The following is a 22,994-nucleotide window of genomic DNA, read 5'->3' on the forward strand; positions in this document are numbered from 1 at the left end:
GCTGTGACTTCCAGGCAAATGTTTGAATTAAGAGAGAAGAAGGAAGAAAGAGAGAAAGAAAGAAAGAAAGAAAAGAAAGAAAGAAGAAATAAAGAAAGAAGAAAGGAAGGAAGGAAGGAAGGAAGGAAGGAAGGAAGGAGGGAGAAAGAAGAAGAAGAAAGAAAGAAAGAAGAAAGAAAGAAAAGGAAGGAAGGAAGGAAGGAAGAAAGAAGAAAGAAAGAAGAAAGAAAGAAAGAAGAAAGAAAGAAAGAAGAAAGAAAGAAAGAAGAAGAAAGAAAGAAAGAAAGAAAGAAAGAAAGAAGACAGAAAGAACGAACGAGCAAGTGAACAGCTCGCTGGTCTGCGTCTTCTGAGGTCATCTCTTTTTTCTCACGGTGTTGATGCAATGCAAGCCATGATTATACCAGTCAACCAGAAAGGAGTGTTCATTTTATTCACATTCTTATTCCAGTTGGATGAAATAAAAAATTTGTTTAAATTATGTTCTTTAAAATGTGTGGAAGTCTTGGAAATCATAATTATTCAGTTTAATTATTTATCAATCTACCTTTAGTAAGAAGACTGACCCGCCATAAATATAGGGAAGCTTATAAAGTTTTGTACTTTATGTCAGTGGTTTTCAAATAGGGCAGTCTTGGTTTCCAGGGGACAGCTGGCAATGTCGGTAGGCCTATCTGGTTGTCACAACTGTGGACGGTGGGTTGAGGCCGGGGATGCCGTTACGCATCCTACACTGCGTGGGAGAGCCTGCCTACAACGAAGAATGACCCAGCTCCCACTATCAGTAGTGCTGACGCTGAGAGGTATCCTGGTTAATAAGATTTCGGGCTCTGGAAACTGGCCACCCTGGCCACTCTCCTTTATCAGTTATGTGACTTGGACAAATTACCTCTCCTTCTGCCTTTAAAAAATGGGGAAGATAAAAGTGTCTATACCACGCTAAATTGTTATAAGGATTCAATAGAGCTAAAGTGCCTAGAACAGCGTCTGGCATGTATAGGTACTCAATAAATGTTAGCTATTAATACGAGTGATAGTATACCTGTCTTGCCCTGAAAAGGTGTCTTAAGATTTATGAATCTCAGGGACATGGCTTGCAGGACTGATGAAAGAGTTGGTGCATTAAATTCTGGGATTCCTCTGGTTCTCTATTAGGCCCCAGTAGCCTATGAAAACAGCAGAAACTTTGAAGCCAGAAAGACCAGGAGTCCCATGGCTCTGACATGTACCAGATGAGTGATCTTAGGCAAGCTATTTAACCTCTCTGAGCTGTGGTTTCTTCATTTGTGATATGGGGGCGGCAGTTTGCAGACGAGTGTGACACACTCAAGTGTAACACTAACACAGTGGCCCTAGGGTGTGCCAACAATTGCTGGCTTGTGGTTGAGCAGTGATCTTAACCAAGCTCAGCAGTCCTTGAGTCTTATATAATTTTCAGTAGGTGAGACCATTTTTTTTTTTAGGTGGGACCATTTTTAAAGGTTCACAGTGTCTGTCTGCAATGTGTTGGCTTTAAGAAGATGGCACCACAGGGATAGTCTGACTTCTAGATAAACACTTCAAGAGTTCCATGAAGTCATTCTAGGGACTGGAGCAATGAGCTCCAAAGCCTCTGGCTTTTCTAGATATGGAATTTCCTAAGAACCCCTTCCAACACCTACAGAACATTTTGTGGATCCAGAGACGGTTTTTGAATAGATGGGACAGGGATGGTGGTTGGTGGGGCAGGGAGGAAGCAGGGTATTATATAATGACGTGATGTTTCTAGGTTAAAGCCATCACTCTGGCAGGTGATCTAACCAGGGCAGGGAGCATGAGGCCCAGTGACACGGTACAAAGACCATTTGCTGCAGTCAGCAGACCTGGTCTGGGGAAGTCTTATTTATCTGCCACTATATCAGGTGACTTTGGGGTAGGTACTGAGTGGTAGATAGTTTAATCCTAAAATGCTTGAATCTCATGGGTCTCAGTTTCCACATCTATGAACTGAAGGGCTTGGATCAGATGGTGTCCAAGACCCCCTTGGGCCCTGAGATCTATCTTTCTGATGATCTCTGAGGAAATTCACAAAGTACTAAGGCATGCATTTTTTTTTTCTTTTCAAGCTCTGGGGGGAAAAAGTTTAAATCACCATGGTAACAAGATAAATCAGCAATCAGTTTTCTGATTAAAACAAAAAAGTGCCAATGCGTAAACGTAGAAGGAATACATAATTAGCACTGCTACCATTTAAATCTTCTTGTAAGAACATAATAAAAATGCTTGATGTTTCTACAGTAAATGTGTCCTTATCCATGTGAGAACGCTCCCCCTTCCATCAGGGGTTTGCAATCACTGGACAAGCCCCCCACTGCCCATCAAAATTTTAAAGTGGCCTCTTTGTCTCTGCTCACCTGAAATGCGTGCTAATTTGATTACCAGACTGGAATCAAGGTAACCAGGGAAATAAGTGTGCGCTTCAAAAATTATAGAATATATTCCAGAGCCAAATAGAAGTGATTCTTGTATTATTTGCCCATGGGGGACCATTTTCTGTACATTAGTGAGAATGATCCAGAGCTGGCCCTCAGTGGTAGACCAGGGCTTGGCAGGCTGCAGCCCATGGGCCAAATGGGCCTCACTGCCTGTTTGCAAATGGCTTGCAGTCTAAGAATGGTTTTTACATTTTTAAATGGTCGAACAAAAATCAAGAGAGGAGTAATATTTCGTGACGGGTGAAAAACATATGAGATTCAGATTTTCACATCCATAGTAAGGTTTTATTAGAAACGAGCCATGCCCATTTGTTTTCATGTACGGTCAATGGCCGCCTTGGCCCCACGATGAAAGCCAAGTGGTTGAGATGACCCTCAAAGCCCCAAATGTTCATTATCTGGCCCTTTACAGAAAAGGTTTGCCAGCCCCCGCTGTGGCCCATCATAGGAAAAGGGTTTGCTTGCCAGTCGACCAGATGGGAGCATGAAAGAAAAGAATATGATGGAATATCCTCATACTCAGGGGCAGTCCTGAGTCAGTAGAATGTTTGTGAAGATGGAGTACGTGGGGGTGGGGCGGGGGCGGGTTTGGGAGGGGAAGCCCTGGAAGTCCTAGGCAATGAATAAGGTCTAGCCTACTTCACCTAGGCCTCTGGATCTGGGGGTGGGGGGTGGGAGGGCAGGGGGGAGGCAGGACAAGCATAAGATTCATGTCATTTAAACATGTCTTATGAGTCAAGCTACTGGGGCATTGCCAAGGGTAATGAGATCGAAGCAAAGTGAAATCTCACCACCAAATAGCTCTGACTTTAAGGCTACTGCTTTTTTTCCTGAGTGCCACTTTCTGACATTTCACTGCAATTTTCGTAGCAACCTCATTAACTGGAAATATAGAGGACAGGAAAAGAGTGGAAACGGTTTAATTAATCTTGTTCACATCATCCCACTTGTTTGAAACGACCACTGGGCTAACCACGTAGGCAGAAGGAATGAGTTGGCTTACAGCATGCATGTTGTCAACAGACTGACGTCGGTCTAGGAGGTGGCCTCGTCATACCTAGGAGCTGCCAGTTCGGCAGGTCTTGCTCTACGCTGGCCATTCTACTGAGACATCGAGTTTCCAGTAATACTGGTAGGGCAGGACCCGCTCAGAAATGGGCCCTTCCATTTTGTCCCTCTGTTCTCTCTTTGCCTTCCTTCGGGCAGCTAGCCAGGCTCCATGCTTTCTGTGTCTCGGGGGTGGAGGGGATGGGGGAGACTCATGGCAGTGCAGAAATGGAAACAGTTCTAGACATACTTTGCTTTGGGATTTTTTTTTTATACCCCAAAAGCCTGAGTCCATTAAGGCAATTATGCTTGGCGTCCCCGACAGGGAGGGGAGAAGCAGAGCACTTCAGGGACTCAGCGAAGCATGGAAAGGAGTGTCTGGAGCGTGGGAATGTGGCTGAGCCCAGTTATGGGTTGTACCGGCAGCTGAGCCTTCACCTTGGCCTCCCAGCCCCAGCCCCATAAATCTCAGAAAGGAAGCCTGGAGAGGGAAAAGGTGAACAGCACCCAGCTTTGGCAAAGCCGGTGGGACTCCTCGGTGCCCAGAAGCTGCCAAGCCAGTAGACCCGGAGGGACAGAGGAGGCCCAGGGCAGTGTGCATTCTGCTATCAGACAGGTGACCATGGACGGGGTCCTAGTGCCACCCACGACCCAGGGAGCCTTGGGCTACCCTGGGAGGCATGGACCTCAAGAGAGACTGGGCTGCCCGGTGGGAACACCAGCTGGGAGACAAAAACAAGTTCCCTTAAAGGAAACAGGAGATGTGTGATATTTTTCATATATTTGATATTTGCTTTGGTTCTCTCGAGAGCCTGGTCAATATCTTTTAAATGCAAAAAAAAAAAAAGTCTTTTAGATGCTTTAGAAAAGAGTTTCGTGTTTTAGAAAGAGTCTAACTACATAGAAACACCTACTAGGCTCTGGGAATTTCGTCCGTTACTGAGATCAACCAAGCCAGTTAAGTGCCGGCGCGACCTATGTCAGCAAGCTTTGATTGCCAGTGGAAGGCCCCGTGATATTACTCCTCGGGGAGCTACCAGCTATTTACCCAACAAATGTTGAGTTCTAAGCACTTTACACTGTTACCTGGTTATCTGCTTCCCTCAGATACAACGGGAAGTGGGTATAAAGCTGCTGCTGCTGCCTTACAGAAAGGGAAACCAAGGCACAGATGGGCTCCCTCCCTTGTCCAAGGTCACACAGTGGGTGGCAGGGGCCAGAATTTTGGCAGCATGACCCGCGAGGCTGTCATTAGCTACTGTCCCACACAGCTAGCCTTCTGAACACGGGACAATTTAGTGTGGCAGGGGCGGTGCAGTGTGGGCTATACATCACAGAGCACATAAACCCAGGAGGAAAACTAAGGTAGTTGGAGCTGAAAGCAAGACGGATGGACAGCTCAATTTAAAAGTTTGACCATAAATCACTACTTTTTAAGAACAACTGTCCGGAGAAATGCAAATCGTGAAATGACAAAGATCCCTCCTCACTTGGAGCAGAACCCTTACACAAGGCTACCTAAGGGAGGCTCACTCGGCACCCAGACTGCCTTCCTGAGCCTGCTTCACGAGGCCCTGGCTACCACCAGCGTCTGCGAGGGGGCGCCCTCCTCCCCCGGGGCAGGTCACCAGACCCCAGGCACCAGGTCCTTGGTGGCAAGCCACCCATCATAGCAACTCTGCCCTCGGAGCAGTCTTCTCTCGGGCTCCTCTGTGTCTCTCTGTGGCCCACTGCCTCATCTCTGACAGAGCAGAGTACCTCCTATTTCAAAGTTATTGACAAATTTGCACTATGTTGAGGACTTTAAAAAAAAATCATTTACTCTGTATTTTAACTCTCAACATTAGTTCTAACAGAGCTAGTAGGCACCACTTATGGCACATTTTGGAAATAACATGATGGGGTCTTTTTTTTTTTTTTTTTTTTTTTTTTTTTACCTCTAGGTCCTTACTACTCAAAAAGCATGGTCCATGGAATAGCAGCGTGGACATCACCTCAACATCTTGTTAGATATGTGGAATCCCAGAGCCACGCCCTGGACCTACTGAGTCAGAATCTGTGTTAAACACCATCCTGGAGTTGATGCATATGCACATTACAATAAAGAAGTAGGGGGCTAGAATTTACCTACTGAAATATGTGTCATTTTATTAGAATTAATTTCTTTTTATTTCCCCTTTATCTTGCTGTTAGGGCATTACTTTTAAAAATACGTGTGTAGACAGGATAACGATCATTCATTTCAAGGCACCAAAAAATGTGCTACAGAGTGTTTTCTATATAAGGGGATAATAGGTCAGAGATAGAACGGTAACCACTGTTTTAAAATACTGTTGGCCCTGGAATAACTTAGGTTTCAACTGGATGGATCCACTTAAACGAGTTTTTTTTAATATATAAGCACAGTTTTTTTTTATATATAAGCACAGTACACACCGTAAATGTACTATCTCTATGATTCTCTGCATAATGATTTTTCTTCTCTAAGAATATAGCATATAATGTGTATAACACATAAAATATGTGTTGACTGTTTATGTTCTTGGTAAGGCTTCTGGTCAACAGTAGGCAGTAGTGAAGTTTTGGGAGAGTCAAGAGTTAGATGCAGAATTTCAACTGCAGGGTAGGTCGGCGTCCCTAACCGCCCCCCTCCGCCCCCTTTGCTGAAGGGTCAACTGTATCTGGAGTCAGAAAAAGTTTGAAAATCCTGCTGCCCTCTGTCCTTTCTTGGACATTACTTTGTGGTTTGGGGTAGATCCCTTCATCTGTGTGGCCTCAATTTCTTTACTCATAAAACAAAGTGCATAGAATTAAATTAACTTTAAGAGCCCAACCAGACTTGTCTAGGGCCAGTAACGGGGCGGGGGGGGGGTATGCCCAGGAAGTGCCCGAGGTTGCAGAAAATGAAGAACAGGTGCAAAAGAGCGAAGGCTACATAGTAAAGAGGGAAAAAAATATATCAAAGGGCAGGAGGGACAGGGAGGCGAGAATGTGGAGAGACTGATAATGCAGACAGGAAGACAGGAAAAAGAGACAACTTCTGATAAAAGCAATTCCACCAGCCCATGAATTTTCATGGCTACCAGCTGGCATAAAATCATAAAGACAATTTTCAGCTCCTCTAACGGAATTGCATTTGTAATAATCATAACAATATTTCTACAGAGTAAAAATGACAAAGATAATTTGAAATGGAAAACACTGACAAGATGCAAAATAAATGCGCTCTACCTGGCAACAAATTTAGGAACGGGACGGAATTTGCATGAGGAAGATTTATAAGCCGGCATACGACAGGGCATCAAATCTGGACGGGTTTTGATGGCTCCCTGTTAACCTCCTCAGGTAAAAATCGGAGGGAAACGATTCTGCGTTAGCCTCTTGCAGCACAGACGTCCTTCCCCCCAGGAATGTGTGGTGAGATGCACTCCTTTCGCTTTTCATTGTCGGAGCCACTACACTAAGAGTGGCGGAGCGAGTGCTCTAATGCCATGGCCAGGTCTCCCCTGTCCATTTGTAAGCGCCCCCTTGGTCTTCATGAGTGATTATGTCCTTCTGCAGCCGCCCCAGCTGGAGGGAAGTTGTGATTCTCCCCCGACAGATTGGCCACTTGAGCACCTACTACGTGGGAGATACCCCCCATGATGCACTAAAGCCCCCTCTGGCTCATCTGATGGCCTGATAGGGGAGAGGAACACAAGAGCCCGCATTACTGAGGGGGTCTTCTCTGCCAGACAAATGTAACAGCTAAGCCTGCCTGCGGTAGTGACTTGGGTAAGTGTCGTGCGTAATTTTTTCATGGAACCCTTGTAACGTCCCTGGGAAACAGCCACTATTATAACCTAGTTTTATTGGGGGGGAAATTGGGAGATCAGAAAGGTGAAATGACTCGCCATAAGTCACACAACTAATGGGCAGCCAAGCCTGGACTCCGAGCCCAAATAGAAGCCACGGGGGTGTCTAGCTCTTCAACGATGGTCTTCTGCTAGCTCAGAAAAATTAGCAGTGACCGGCGGAAATCCTGCGACCCTAAAGGCTCACTTCATATTCCTCCTCAGCCCCTCCTTCTGAATCCACGTGGCTGCGTAGTTTACTCATCATGAATGTTGTTGATCATCCCACACATTTGACTCCTTGACTGGAATAAATAGGAAGAATTCATACCGGAGGGGGCTTCAGAGCTGGGTTCTAAGGCAACAGAGTAGGATACTGATGGTGGGTATATTTTCAATGGGAGAACACATTTCAGTTCAATTTCTTAAGCTTCTTATTTAAAAAAAATCCAGGATGCCTGGGAGGCTTAGCGATTGAGTGTCTGCCTTTGGCTCAGGTCCTGGGATCGAGTCCTGCATTGGGCTTCCTGCAGGGAGCCTGCTTCTCCCTCTGCTTATGTCTCTCCTCTCTCTGTGGGCCTCTCATGAATAAATAAATAAAATCTTTAAAAAAAATCCTTGCTTACATTGACAAATAAAACAATAATTGGGCCCTTCCCTCAGCTAGAGACGATGGTACCATCCTGGGGGGAGCCTCCACCGCACGAAGGACCAATCTAATGAAAGGAAATAACATGGTCAAGGGTGTGAAGAGGGAGCGTGTCATCTTTTTTTCTGTAGAGAAAAAGAATCCCCACATTTTTATATCGCCCTGGCTTCTTATAAATCTTTACCTGAAACAAACTGGAAATACTGCACGGTCCAGGCAATCAGTACAGACAGCAGAAAGGTCCCCAGAAAGTAGATCTGCAAAATCCAAAGCATGGCTCAGATACTGACAGGGGGCAGGGGTCACAGGGGCAGGGCTGGGGAGGATGCTCCTACCAGGGCAGAGTGTAGGATGGCACCCCAGATGAGCCGCAGGTGAAGGTAAAGCCAGGCCAGGGAACAGGGGCTGAAGGACTCCTCACTGCTTTGGCTCCAGCACCTACAGATAAAAATTAAAAACAAAAACAAAAAACACAGGGGCTCCTGAGAGACTGGCAAACTTGGGTGGCATTACTCATGACCCGCATTGTCCGATCCTCAAACCCACCTCCTGCTTTGAGCAAATGGGCACACTCGCCATGAAAAACAAAGAAAGGAAGCCACTTCTAAAGGGTTTGGGCCTGCCCTGAAATTCCAGCAGAAGCCTCTGAAAAAGAGCAGTCCTGTCCTTAGTAAAAAGCTAACGAATGGGTCAAGGAGGACTCTGAAGCATGGAGCCCACCCAGCAATACTTCTGTTTGTCTGTCCAAAGTCTGGACGTCAGAATGCTTCCCTATCTTGCAGAAAGGCATGGTCTCATCAGACATATTTATTCTTTCCACTCTCGTGGAAAACCTTGGTCAGCACTTTAACTTCAGATCAAGCACATTCTGTATGGTAAGCCTCAGACGCTAAAAAAGGGAAATAGTTTGGGTCCAGCTGAGTGTTCTCGAATCAAAACAAATCCTGGGCCCTTTTTATAACTGGCGTTACATAATGAGAGAAACTCTAACTTTAACTGAGAAGCAAGCACCACCCACTTGGGTTCCCCCAGAATCCACAGCACTAAAGAGGCTCTGAACTCACCTTTCATACAGTTCCTGGAGGATGGAGATGTTATTAGAATGGATAGTTGGGTCAATTTCCAAGAAATCCAAAATATGATGTGGGATTATAGCACCTTCCTCAATTAGCAGAGCCAGGTTAAAAAATCCCTGAAAACAAGCCACAAACCAAACTCATCAATTCCTTATAATAAATCCCAGACACATACCCTTCATCAGAATGTAAACTTTTACAACCTCTAGTTTTTTTTTTTTAGTCCCTTGAGCCAGATGGTTTTGTCATTCATTGATGGATTGTCTCCCTAAATATATGCATCTGAGAAATTTATTTGCAGGAGAACCAGGAGGCTTTCAGAAGATGCTGTGTCCCATCTGCTCCGAAGCCAGCCAACCAGGGGGAACCTGTCCTTTCCTGCTCATTCTCTCAAGACAGAACTCACTGGAAAATGTGCCCTTGTATCATCAACAAACCAGAATACCAAGTTGAAGGCAATGTCTAACACGTATAGATTATGCTCTAGGACATCATCAGCCTGTCAGAAAATCTAACAGAATGTTCCTGTGGCTGGAGGGGCTCCTCCAACTGGCTTTCTAATGTGGAGAGTCTCTCTCATGTACAAAGTCACCTATGGGGGTTTGTCCCTGCTCTCGTAGGCCAGTGTGGGAAACTTCCTCTTATGATCCTCTTGGCACAGCTCCACTCAGGTACATTTCCCTCTTCCTTATACATCTTGGTCTTGACCCTCAGAGGTAGGACCTGCCTTACTGGGCTGGATGATCAAAAAAGCCAACAGAGTTAAGAGCCTAACAGTAGAGGTGCTTTGTAAACAGTGGAAGCTATTACACCACTGTCTATTCCACTGCCCACAATGAGCTGAGCATGTGGCTGGACCAAAAAATCAACAAGAAATATTGTGTTACTTCCCATTAGGGATTCACAAGTGAAACTGGATTGTTGCCCTTCAAAGAATTCGTGGTCATGTTTTAATGATTTGTGTCCTCCCTTTCACCTTTCCTTTCAGTTGCCATGGACAAAGGCTCTCAATGAGGATCACCCAAAATAGGTTGTACACACCAGGTCTCTCATTACCATTCTGGGCAATAATCAAGATAAAAAGAATAGCAGCTAATATTTAACGAGTGCTGTTGAAGGTCAGGCACTGTTCTGTTTTATATGTATTTCCTTAATGCTCATATCAGCAAATTGAGATAGGTACCATTATCCTCTCTGTTTTATAGTTGCGGAAGCTGGCATGCAGAGAGGTTAAGGCACTTGCCCAAGGTAACATAGCTGGACAGGGGCAAGAGCTGGAATCCAGACAGGGTTCAGAGTCTCAAATCTTAACCTCCACTATGCTGCCAAATAACCTCTAAACTGATGTAAGTGCTGTATCTTTGAGATGCATACATAACATACACTCACACACAACCAGAAAGTGGAATATTTCTCCACTCTCTAAAAGGAAAGTACTCTTAACACTTGAGCTATTAGAAGAAAAGAAAAAAATCACTTTATGTAATTTTAATGTCTCTTGGAAAAATAGCAAAATTAAAATAAATGGGAAAATAGACCAGGGGAATGTTTGTATGCAAAGTAATAGCTTAAGGTCCATTATCTACTGGGCCAATGTAAAAAGAACTAATTATGATTTACATTTAAAAAAAACAACAACAACATAGTTCCAAGGGTGCCTGGGTGGCTCAGTTCATTAGTGTCTGCCTTTGGCTCAGGTCCTGGTCCCAGGGTCTTGGGATTGAGCTCCAAGCCAGGGTCCCTGCTCAGTGGGGAGCCTGCTTCTCCCTCTCCCTCTGCCCCTCCCCACTGCTCATGCTCTCTCTGTCTCAAATAAATAAATAAAATCCTTAAAAAAAACCAGTATGAAACCTCCAATAGATACATAGGAAAAGAATACAAATAGAGAATCCACGTAAAATAAATCATGAGTAAATGATCATAAAGTATATGTAAAAATGTCCATGGCCACTAGTAGTCAAATAAATGCAATATAAAACAATGAGGAAGTTATCAACTGATAATTATTTAATTGGAATAATTAAAAGTGAAGTCATGAAAACATCCAGTGCTGACAAGACTTCAGCTTCTTTCCTGCACTCAACCACTGCTTGGTGAACCCTTTCAGGAAGCCCATCAGCCATATGCTAGTATTATGTAGCCGTGACGCATTTTGACTGTTTGACTCAGTGATACTAGCTCTCAGATTATAAAGAAATTATTCAAATGGAGATAAAAGGCAGAGGTGTGAATATGTCTACTGTAGCTCTCGATAGCATTGCAACACAATGGATAAGGCCTCTGTGTCTTCCTTAATGGACAATATAAATCCCAAGGAGGCAAGAATATTGTTTATCTATTTATCTTTTGTCCCCACCACTGAGAAGTGTCTAAGACATGGCAGGACTGAGTGAATAGGGGCCAGGTCAATGAATAAATTAGCAAACAAGAATAAACGTCCACCAATAAGATAAAGCTTAATAAATTACCACCATTGGCTCAACAGAAAATGGGACAGTGGTTAAGAGTAATTAATAATTACAGAGACTGGGCAGTAAAAAGCACACATTCCTACAATATGTTAGAAAAGATGGATTTTTAAAAAAGATTTTATTTATTTATTCATGAGAGACACAGAAAGAGAGGCAGAGACACAGGCAGAGGGAGAAGCAGGCTCCCTGTGGGGAGCCTGATGTGGGACTTGATCCCAGGACTCTGGGATCACAACCTGAGCTGAAGGCAGACGGTCAACCACTGAGCCACCCAGGCGTCCCAAGAGATGGATTTTTAAGTGGCACAGACACTCTTGTTAACATCACAGAGAGACACTTGCCTGTGGCTGGAGGGGGACAGGAAGACAGAGTAAAGCCCCTGCCGCAGAACTGTGGCTGCATCCTTTAATTTTTATTTTCCTTTAAAATGATCTTTTAATGTTTGAATAACATTGTTTGTCCAAAAAAAATAAACATCAGAATTGAAAAACAAACAAACAAACAAAAAAACCTCGTCCCCTAAATTTGAGTGACAGCAGATATCCCTGAAAGGCGTTTGGCTCTATTGTGAGTCCTTTTCAGCAGCAACTCCTATTTCATTCCAGAAGAAATAATAATAGGAAAGATCATGTCCATTGAGTATATTCAGTGCTGAATGTTTAATAACATTCAATCCTTATAACCTATGAGCTAAATACTATTATTATCCCCAGTTTCCAAAAGAGAAAACACAGACTCAGTGATTCAGTGACTGGCCGGGTACGAATAGCTATGAAGTGATAAAGACGTGGGGTTTTAACCCAAATAAAGAAACACCTGGATGTAGGACCCCCTTAGAAAAAAGTAAAACAGACACTACGGTAGGGATGGGTTTCCAGCTTTTGCTGTGTCATCAAACCCCAAAGCACGTTGCCAGAAACCTGGTGTCTAAGAAGGCATCAACCATTGCGACTTCCGTTGTGAGAATGGCCCTGAGATGCTCAGGGGAGAATTCTGATTAGCCAGTGTCAGAGCAGTGAGGGAAACAGAGGATCATCATTAGCACACCACACTAATGATCGTTGCAGGCAAGACCTACTAAAGGATGCTAAAATTAGGGGACAGAAATTTGAGGAGAAACAGAATATTTGCAGAGTTGCAAACTATCTCCCCAGGATATATATAACTTAGAAAGACAAATATGAACTTTACAGGGGAGAAACCCAGCAGAAACCACCCTAACCAGTAATCAGACATACTGGCATCACGTATGCCTCATACGACACACTGAGGAGGACACATCACTTTTGTGCTTTCCTTGCTCAAAACACATAACTTCATTCTAGAAGCCAGATCGAGGCCCATTCTACATGATACCCAACCAGGGTTCTTCCTAAGTATCAAGGTCACGAAAGACAAATACAGACTGAGGAGCTATTATTGATTGAAAAAGACTAAAGAAATATGACAACTAAATGCGATGTGGGACCCTGGATGAGATCCCAGGACAGAAAAAGGGCATTAGTGCAAAAAATGAGTGAAACCCAAGTAAAGCCTGAAGTGCACCTAATGGTACTGAACCAACACTACCTTCTTAGTTTGATAATGGAACTGTGGTTTTGGGCCAGATAGTCACGCTAGGGGAAGCTGGATGACTGGTACATAGCAACTCTCTGTACTCGTTTCGTAGCTTTTCTATAAATTAAAAAATACTCCCAAGTCAGAAGCTTCCCCTGCCAAAAGTCACGAAAAGCAAACTCCTATCACTGAGGGGTTGGCTCAGCTCAACAAGTGAATCACTTGCCATTCTGACCACACTTGCCATCTCTTCGGTTTCTATGCAGTGAGTTAATTTGATGGAATCTGGTAGAAAGACTCCTGGACTCAGAGCCAGAAGATGTGGCTTTAAGATGGGGCGGCTTCACCTGCTACCCGACTGTTCGGCTCTTGAGCAATTTATCACCTTGTTGCAGTCTCGTTATCCTCCCTATAAAATAGTTATAACAGAATCCCCAGCTTCACGAGATTGCTGTGAGAACGGTGCAGCCACCACAGTAGGTGCTCAATAAAGGTATCACCATTACGGTTCGCGTCCTCGCAGAGCTGTGACAATGGATGCGAAATGACTCTGCACACCGGGGAGCAGATAAAGGCGGGAGGGCATCTGAGGACTCCAGGCCTTGCAAGCTCGCAAAGAGACATCACCGAGAGCTCGTTCCTGCGGTTTACCTGCGAATCTCCATCCAGGGCTGCCTGGGCATACATCTGCACGGACAACTCAAGGTCCTGTGACTGGTTTTGGTGGCCATAGTAGTAAAGGTCTCCCATTTTCAAATATGCTGTGAAATAGAAAGCACAGGGCTATTTGTGAAGTGGTTTTATTTCAGACAGACATTTTAAAGGTTGGCCCAGTCTCACCATGGTGAGTTTTTCCTACCAGAACTCAAATGCGTAACATCATTGTTTCCTTGGTGTGTCAGGAAGGGAGGGGTAGGAAAAACTTTTGTACTGAGCACCACCATTTCTGGACACATTTTCTTGCTTTGCTGGGCAGCTCTCCCAAATGGGTCTGTGAAAATCCCCATCTGCAACCTTACTGCCCAATTGACCAAGATCGTTTGGGGCACTTTACTTGACGTCTGAAATTTTGCTGCCTGGGCTTGATGACCGATGGGTATTTCTGTACTCTGTTTAAGCCACGTATTTTATTTTTTTTCTCCCTGGAAAAAGTTTTGTTTAATGGTGTACGTATCGCTCAATGTCTAGGCAGAAAAATAGAATCTGTGTCAAATAGTTCAAAAGATGGATTTCAACACTGGAAAGTTGCTTACCAGGGCTGAAAAGGCAAATGGAGGAACAGCCAACAATCCGGAGAACAGTAATATGGGAAACTACTACCATCCCTAGATCTGGGACCACCTGAGACCACAGAGGGCGGCCTTGCCAGGCAGGAGCTGGAACCATGGGCGCGTATAGCCATTGTCGGAATGGCCCGAAATAGAGAGAGAAGGGGAGAAATACTTGGGCTTCTCACGTCCTCCCATCCAGCAATCTCCTGCCACCACCTCCCATTGGCTGAAGCCCATCAGATGCCCAAGGACACAGGAGTCAGAGAACCATAGTTCCTGGGGATCAACCTCTTCCATACAGAGCAGAGCAGAGCAGAGGAAGACAGGGATACATCTGAGGGCAAAAAAGGCAAATGACTGGCCCAGAGAATCTCTCCAGAGTAGCTTTCTCTTTTGAATTCTCATCAACTCTGAAGAAATGGTGGGTTCAAGCATTCTGTGGACCATGGAGGAGGAGAAGCCCATTGCCTGAGGCTGACAGCACTTTACTCGTGACCCTAATAGCAGGGTTTTTCACACTCTTTCCTAATTGTTTAGACACATCATACTTCACACAAAGCTGTTAGATGGTCCCTGATCCTAAAGATTAAAAGCTTCCAATGCATCAGTTTAGCACCCCTTTTCCTATACATACCAAATGAAGGAGCACCAATTTGAAAAACAGAGAAGTTATAGTATCTCCAAACACAATTAACACCCAAGTATCTCTTGGCCAGGTCCTAAGGGGGGGAAAGCGGGGAGAAAAAGTGAATTCGTTAATATATTTCAGCCAAGTGACTAATTTTACCTTTCATAAAACCCAATTCATTATCCTTAACCTTAGAGCTTGCTTCCACTCCGAGAAGAATACATTTACTTACTGGCCTCTCCTCACAGATGTGTGCTAAATTTGTCTGTGACACTTCAATTCCAGTTTCTGCTGCTAAAACATAATACAGCAAAGCTTCGTGCCTAAAAATAGATGATTAATAATAAATTTCATATAGTGGCTCTTGCTAATATTCACAGAGAGCTTTATATTCAAGCACAAGAGGGCACAAAATAAGCAGTTTTTTTAAAACCACAAAATCATGAGTTTGGGGTGTGTGTGTGTGTGTGTGTTTTAAATAAATACTGTTGTTAAAAATACTGCAGGCACTGATTTATTTTCCATCTCCAAGGCTGAACTCACTGATAAGGTTGGGGAGCTGGTTGGTGCAACAGCTACCTCTACTGGCTGAACGGCGTGTGGCATGCGGGCTGGGCTGTCTATTTAGCTTTCCAGCCTCGAATCCTTCCATCCCCTCTTAGGGGAGATGAGTGGCATTTAGAAAAGGCCCTGTGCTCTTGGGTCCTCTGTTCTGTGAAAGGCTTCCTGGGGCTTTAGATCCTGAGAAAGCTTAATTAAATCTGATCTTTTGTGATGCATTAGCATTTTGGCAGAAGGGAAGGCGTTTACAAGGGGTCCAATCTCAATGGCCAAAAAAACACACAGAAAAAAAAAATAAAAACCACTCATAATTGAATGATGGCAAAACAATGACGGATCACGGTGCATCTGTTGAAAGACTGGCACAAGATTCACAAGACAGAATAGCAGCAAGGGTTTGGGGGAAAAGATAAATTCCTACGGCCAGTGTTTGTGGGAGGGCAGGTTAACCCACTGGTTAAATGTGGAAAGTCTTAAGAATGCACATGCCAGTTGGCCAACTGGGAAGGGTTCTTCTAAAGAAACAGAGACATGTGCAAAGATTCTGTGACAACAGAGTTCATGGCAGAGCCGTGTATATGGCCAAAAAGCACTGGAAGCAACTTAAATATCTGAAAAATCACTGAGTAGTTAAATTACCCCCACGGTGCGGCCACTTTCAGATGAGGCCATTAAAAAGGATGCTGTAGAGAGAATTCAAAGACGCAGAAAGATGTTTATGCAAAATTTTCCATTCGGTTAAAAAAAAGAGCAGGATGAGAAGCAGAGCAATTCCATTTTTGTAAAACAGAAATAAAATCAAGTGTACACATTTGCACGCACATGCAGGTGCATATACGCAGAGAAAAAGAATAAAACCTAAAAATTATCTATCAAAATGCTGACAGTACTTATCTCTAGGTAGTGAGGATCAAGTCATTTTCTTTTCTTTTCACTTCTATGATTTCCTGATTTCCTCCATTTTCTTTGTGTTACCCAGTTTATGAGTAAAGTTTTATTTTGACCTTATATTGTTGTTCCTAAAAAGCTTATTTTTCATTCTCAGGTGTTGACATTAAGAATTAACTCTTCCTTAATTGCAGCTCTACCTGCAAACTGGCTTATGGTGGGATTGAGGAAATAAGGAGCGCAGATTCTGAAATCATTTTTTCTACTCTGTTTAAAGCAGCTTCTGGTGGCCCGTCCCCTAGAGACAAAGAGACGTGATTGGGGGTCAGATTAGGACAGTGAGGCCTTCACTCAGACACAGTGCGGGTCATGGGCCATGGAGCCGCTGAGTGAGCTGATTCTCGGCTTCCCAGACACCCACGGCAGCAGACCAATTAGCCATGACTCATGCTAAAGAGAGACGAGGCTGGCTGGGCAGTGTCCCCTGCATCGCAAGCCAGATAACAAGCCCACGACTACAGCTGTAAGAACAACACAAAGGATGCCTAGGCATTTTCTTACACAGCTGGCAAGATTCATGTTTCATGACAAGAATCTTCAGAACAGACCCCAGATGGAGAGCGTGCAAAGGAGGCCCAGCAGAAGGTCCCCATCATTCTCCGACAGGGACCCATTCTCAAAGTCTTACAATCTCAGGTTTCTTCGGAGACACTTACATCTGATCCAGTGCCTGTTTCCCCCAGGAACGGATGAGGGAAGGAGATGGTATAGACTTGCTGGCTCAAGTTCAAATGTTGGGCCAGGTCCCTCTGCTACCCAAACTGGATGGAATGTGGCTCACATTATTAAAATGTAACAAAACGATGTTTTCTCTGACAGCAGTCAGGCAGCCTGTTAGGATGTGCAGGGGAGGCATGAGGTTGACGCTTCCTGTAAGAACTGAGTCACTAGGATAAACTTTATAAAGACAGTATCTTGTCTCTAAAGCTGCTTTGGTGGTGGGGAGGCCAGGGAGGAGGGAGTTTTACAGGAATAACTTCCACTGTCCAATTATTGTAAAAGCCAAGAGGAAATTTCATAGGAAATTCCCAAGCATTTCCTTGGAGGAAGCACTGAAATCCATCAGAAAAAGAGAGGTCTATAAAACATTGATGTCAACAGAAGCACGGAAGGGGAAACCACCTCTGTCTTCCATCTCGCAGAAGCAAGCATCAGATGCCGGTGCACTCCCACACCGCCACCATCCACGGGGGAAGGTTAGAACTCTCAAGGCCAGGCTTTCTCAGCTTATTAAGACTTCTGAGAAATGACACCTCTGCAGAAATCCTACCCACATTTAGCTGCCCGGTGCTTTGTTCTTGCTTAATTGTGTTTCAGCAGAGACTGCCCAGAAGTATTCATTACAGATATTTCTATATTTATATTCACGGAACAAACATGTACGCAGCACTTAACTCGGAGCAGGAAGCCCAAAGGCAAGCCACAAAACTGTACTGTCCTTCCATGAATTTCCTCAAGGTTTAAGAAGCTAACCGGAGCTTCAAGCTTTATTTCCAGTGCACTAAAGTGAAGTTGCCCCCCAGACAGTCATTCTGACAGGATGGGGGTGGTGGCTGGACGCAGAGAGGAAGGGATTTGCAGCAAAGAATGAGTTTAGGGGCACCTTTGCAATCCTCCCACTTCCGACTCAGCATATACACTTAGAGAATTTTTTAATGATACATCTTAATCATCAATCCTTTGGTTGCTTGCTGTGAATTGTGAATTTGAGTGCCTCAGAGCAGCTTCTCAAACAATTATATTATGTTCTTTGTGCTCTTCTCTGCCAATGCCTGAAGCAGCTCAAATTAAAAGGAAAAAAAAAATCCTTGGATCTCAGTGGCACTCGGGACCTCCGGTCTATTGCAGAAAGGTGAATCTCTTTCAACTGGAACTTGGCAGGCCTCCTTCTCTTGCCTCAAGCCCACCATAATCTGGCTAACCTCCTGGGTTAAATATTTGGGGCATATTTAAGACAAAGGACAATAAAACACACAGCGCACAGATAAAACACACATAGGGGTAAGGCGGAGAGAAATGGAACATGACAGCCAGCCTCTCCTTAGCTGACTGCTCCTGGTGTCCGAGGACAGCCCCAGGCACGACAACATTATCTTCCGTATTATGCCTATACAGCAAAAAGCCCCTTTCTCAATCATGCTACTCTTTTAAACTATCCCATATAAATCTTGGAACAACACAAAAGTACAAGCTCATCAAACTGACACATGTAATTTGAAAATAACGTCCAGAATAAATTCACTTACAGAAAATGAAAAAGGAGGATGGACTTGGGACATTGATGGATGATTTAGTTCTCTTACAGCAAAATAGAGGGTACCCCCAAAAGCCACATTGTGGTGTAGGGAGGCCAACATTCATGTATTTCCTATTTAACCCCAGGGCGGGTTTCAGGACTTGGGAGAGCAGGAGGAAATAGAAGTACTTTGCCTCAACTATATTTTGACAAAGATCTTTCCCATTCTAACAGATACTAGATGTCTCTTCCTGTTGATAGAAAAAAGGCTTCAGATCCAGATTGAAACTTAATAATACTTAGCATCAGCATCAAGATCGGCAAGGATATAGAGAAACAAAAACATATACATGGTTGGCAGGGGAATGAATTGGTAAAATCCTTTGGGAAAACAGTTGGCATTGTCCTATAGAATCGAACATTATCTTATAAAGTGCCCGCCATGTGAGCCCACTCCTAAGTTTATATTCTGGAGAAACTTATCCAATGTATGCCACGATACACATAAAAATGTTCATGGCCACACTGTTCTTAAAAACAACAAAAAAAGGGAAACACACATGGGTGTTAAAATGAGAATTGGTAAGTTAAGTGTGGTGTATGATAGCAGTCAAAGTGAGTGACCCGCAGATACATGCATCAAGGGATATGAATCTCATAACACGTTATGTTAAAAAAAAAGGCAGTTGAGCTATATAGAATATGGTTCTAATAATATAAAGCTCAGACACAAGCCTAATAAATCTACTGCTTAGGAATCTATCCACATATAGCAAAACTATAAAGAAAGCGAGGCAAGGGCAGCCCGGTGGCACAGCGGTTTAGTGTCGCCTGCAGCCCAGGGTGTGATCCTGGAGTCCTGGGATCGAGTCCCACATTGGGTTCCCTGTGTGGAGCCTGCTTCTCCCTCTGCCTGTGTCTCTGCCTCTCATTCTCTCTCTGTGTTTCTCATGGATAATAATAAAAAAAAATCTTTAAAGGAAAAAAAGAAAGAAAACGAGGCAAGACCAACAACAAGGCTCAGCGTGATGGTTACTTCTGGGTGCCGGGGGTTTAATCTGGGAGAGAAACACAACTGTTCCTTTTCTTACATAGGGTTACAGGTGTTCATTTTATCATTATGCTTGAGAATATATATATATTATATATAACATATATATATTTTATATATATACATAAGGGATTTTATATATATATAAAACATATTACTTCATACGTATCAACTATTGAATGACAGAAGAGAGGAAAAACAACTCAACTGGCTTGGCTACATCTCTAGTTCAGATGCTCAGCACCTTTTACCTGGATTCTGAACCAGTACGCCCCTTCAGACTCTTCCTTCTCTCTCCCCAAACTATCAATAGCTCCCCACTGCCTCGTAAATTTAAAAAGGGTACGACCTGCCATTCCAAGTTCCATAAAGCGGTACCTCTTCGGTCTTGTTACGTGTCACTCCCTTTTACAAATCTTCCTGAAGGCAAACTGGTGGCTTAAAAGCTTCTAGACTCACCCAGAATTTTCCTATCTCTGCTTTTTTGTTCCTGTATTCCTTTCACCAGAAATGCTGTTCCCTACATGGCCAAGCGGAAATCCCAGCCACCCCTCAAGGCCATATCACCTGCTACCCCTGGCATGAAGGCCGAACCTAAGTCCCACAAACCAGATAGCATCTTTTCCTTCTCAGAATCCCTCGTGCTCATTACATACTGTTCATGTGCCTCAAGTTAGGGTTGTTCTATTTGCCTTTGTTTGTGCACTCATTTGTTTTTGAGCACTTCCAAGGTACCACTAGGTGCTGGCACCGGGGTGCAAGCCAGAGGGCAATCAACAAGAGCGATCAGGACCTTAAAGGGAGCAAGGAGTTAGGTAGGACTTCTCGGCAGAGGAAAGAGCAAGTTCAAAGATCCAAAGGTCGGACAGAATGTGGGCCCCGAGAGGAACAGCAGATTGCTCGGCATAAGGAAGAAATGAGGCAGCCAACTTCCCTACGCCCTGCTTGTGGCATCCCCTGCAGCTTGTGGCAAGTCAGCCTGCATTGAAGCGTACTCAGTAAAATCTGCTGAACAGGACCCGAACTCACAAACCGTGTAGAGCACACTTAATTTCCCCCTCCCCTCTACCAAAAAAAAAAAAAATCAATCTCATGCTGTGGTTGACTATTGTAAGACAACAGGTCACAAAAACCTTAATTCATCTTGATCTTCACAGCAAATTTCACAATATGCTAACCTGAAATGTTTGGTGATGTTAAATTTAAATGCAGGCAAGAAATGTAAGCTATTAATAGATACTCTCTTTATGGGAAAAATAGTGTCAAACATCTTGGCGTGTGCGTGTGCGTGTGTGTGTGTGTTGTCAGTGTGGGGGTGTTTACAGATGTGCTCTCTCTTTGGGAAAACCCACATACGCACTTCAGTATTTGAATGCTCTTTTCCCCCTCAAGTTTCTTGAGGGAATGAAGGGTGGGAAGTTTGGGGGATGAGAAGTAGAGAATAAATTAAAGTCAAATTTGTGAGTTTTATAAACTGAAGCTCGCTTGGGAGACAAGATAAAACACCAGAAAAATTATAAGGTTTATCAATCGGAAAATAATAATTTCATTAAAATCTTTTCCCCGATTGTGCAAAGTGAGGCTACCGATGATAAACTTTCACAGGATAATAACAAACACTCCTTTAGGTGTTGTTTTCACCGGGTTCCGTTCCCTGCTCTTCTTTAAGATTTTCATTCACTGACATGCTATCTGCCTATGGTGCAGGCACCTGTGGACCAAAGGGGAAAATAGTGTTCTTTTGGGCTTATATTTTAATCCTTAATTAAGGTTCAGATCAGATGATGATCTATGACAGGTCTGGTCTAACATGTCTTTGAAGCAGTGGACCAATGGGATACGTGCTGATGTGCATACCCTTTGTAGCCGTTACTGAAATACCCAGATAATTTAGGCAATAGACCAGCCAAAAAAATATGGCCCCGTGGAAAACCAAGACAGGGCGGTAGGACCAGCAGAAGAAAACAAAAAGATGGAATCAGGTGAAGTTTTCAGCTTGGAGGGTTGTGCCCTTATTTGTAAAATCAAGGCACAGCAAACGGGGAGCATCTGCAAGTCCTCAGCACAGCGTCTCATCCTATAGGGTACAGGATGAGATCTGTTAGCTCCATGAGAAGAAAGTTAAAATGGGGAGTCTGTTTGGCTGTGGCACTGAAGGTCTGGTAAGTGAGTTCCAGTAATCCCAGGCTCTTGGCCATGGAAGGGGTAGTAACGTATCAGTGGAAGGATTCAGCTTGAGCCTTAAACACACTGCTCTATCTGCTTCTTGTGCACTTCCTGTGGTCTGCCAGGGAGAGGCGGAGGTTCAGCTAAGACTCCCTGTGCTGTCTCCACTCTAAAACCAAGAGGAATAAGCTTGAAGGGAGGAGAAGTCAACACATTCATGTGTCTCTCAGCTTGATGAATGTGGACGCTTCCCCTAGAGAACTAATTTTTGTGTATAATTAAACATGGAAATGCTATGTTTTCCAATCAACAGCCAATCAGTCTGTGATACTCTGAATATCATTACTGGGAGGCCGTGATTTCCCTGCAAATTGCTTTTTCGGTTGTATTTTAAGACTCCATCTCATAAAGACTCCACTGACAAGTTGAAAGGTGAGGGCTGAGAAAGCTCATTCTAACGTGGGTCCCCAACTTACCATGAACCCTCCAGGTAGGCATTGAGGCCTTTGCGAATGACATGACCCAGGTAGCCATTTTTCTCAGCTACATGTTTTGCCCATCTGAAAAGAAAAGGAACAAGAAAATATCCAAACTGTGGAAAATTAAATAATTGCTTTTTTCTTCATATGATCTCAATAAATCCCACTTGGGGATTATTTTGCTGGTTAGAATTTTTACATGGCAACAAACCTGAAATGAATGTTAAGAAGGTAAAGAAAGATGCATTTTGAGAACTTTGCATTCAGTGCCTATCTTATGAATACTTAGGAGTTATCATGTATGCAAACAAAGACATGAAAGGTACCTAATGAAAAAGAGCTGCCAATATGAAGAAGGATAATATTTACCAGGAGTCCTGGTATTCTCTCCATTAAAACATGTTTACAGATTTATGATAAGGTTTCCCCACTTTTTTCTGTTCCCTAATTTATCCTGGAGAATTTTTACTAATAATGAACTGGCCTGTTGTAGTCTTTAGGTCTACAACCACTAAAAGAATATTATAAGGATACACAACTAATAAGC

At 43.7% G+C, this 22,994-nt stretch overlaps 1 protein-coding gene across 2 annotated transcripts in view; it reads right to left on the minus strand.

The window, feature by feature from the left end:
• The window catches only part of SEL1L3 (SEL1L family member 3), a 99,979-nt gene that overhangs the window by 1,412 nt on the left and 75,573 nt on the right, over positions 1 to 22,994 (minus strand). The window contains exons 16-23 of one of the 2 annotated variants that reach the window (XM_055326832.1): positions 22,445 to 22,528; positions 15,239 to 15,329; positions 15,013 to 15,097; positions 13,759 to 13,868; positions 9,068 to 9,195; positions 8,339 to 8,441; positions 8,188 to 8,260; positions 7,980 to 8,070 (exon numbers count right to left, since the gene is read on the minus strand). In XM_055326832.1, coding sequence (XP_055182807.1) covers positions 8,018 to 8,070; positions 8,188 to 8,260; positions 8,339 to 8,441; positions 9,068 to 9,195; positions 13,759 to 13,868; positions 15,013 to 15,097; positions 15,239 to 15,329; positions 22,445 to 22,528 — 727 coding nt within the window. In that variant the 3' untranslated portion in view covers positions 7,980 to 8,017. Of the gene's footprint in view, positions 1 to 7,979; positions 8,071 to 8,187; positions 8,261 to 8,338; positions 8,442 to 9,067; positions 9,196 to 13,758; positions 13,869 to 15,012; positions 15,098 to 15,238; positions 15,330 to 22,444; positions 22,529 to 22,994 lie in introns of those variants that run through there. The other variant, XM_055326831.1, reaches the window with a different exon arrangement.

The sequence above is a fragment of the Nyctereutes procyonoides genome, unplaced genomic scaffold (assembly GCF_905146905.1).
Source record: "Nyctereutes procyonoides isolate TBG_1078 unplaced genomic scaffold, NYPRO_anot_genome, whole genome shotgun sequence".
NCBI lineage: Eukaryota > Metazoa > Chordata > Mammalia > Carnivora > Canidae > Nyctereutes > Nyctereutes procyonoides.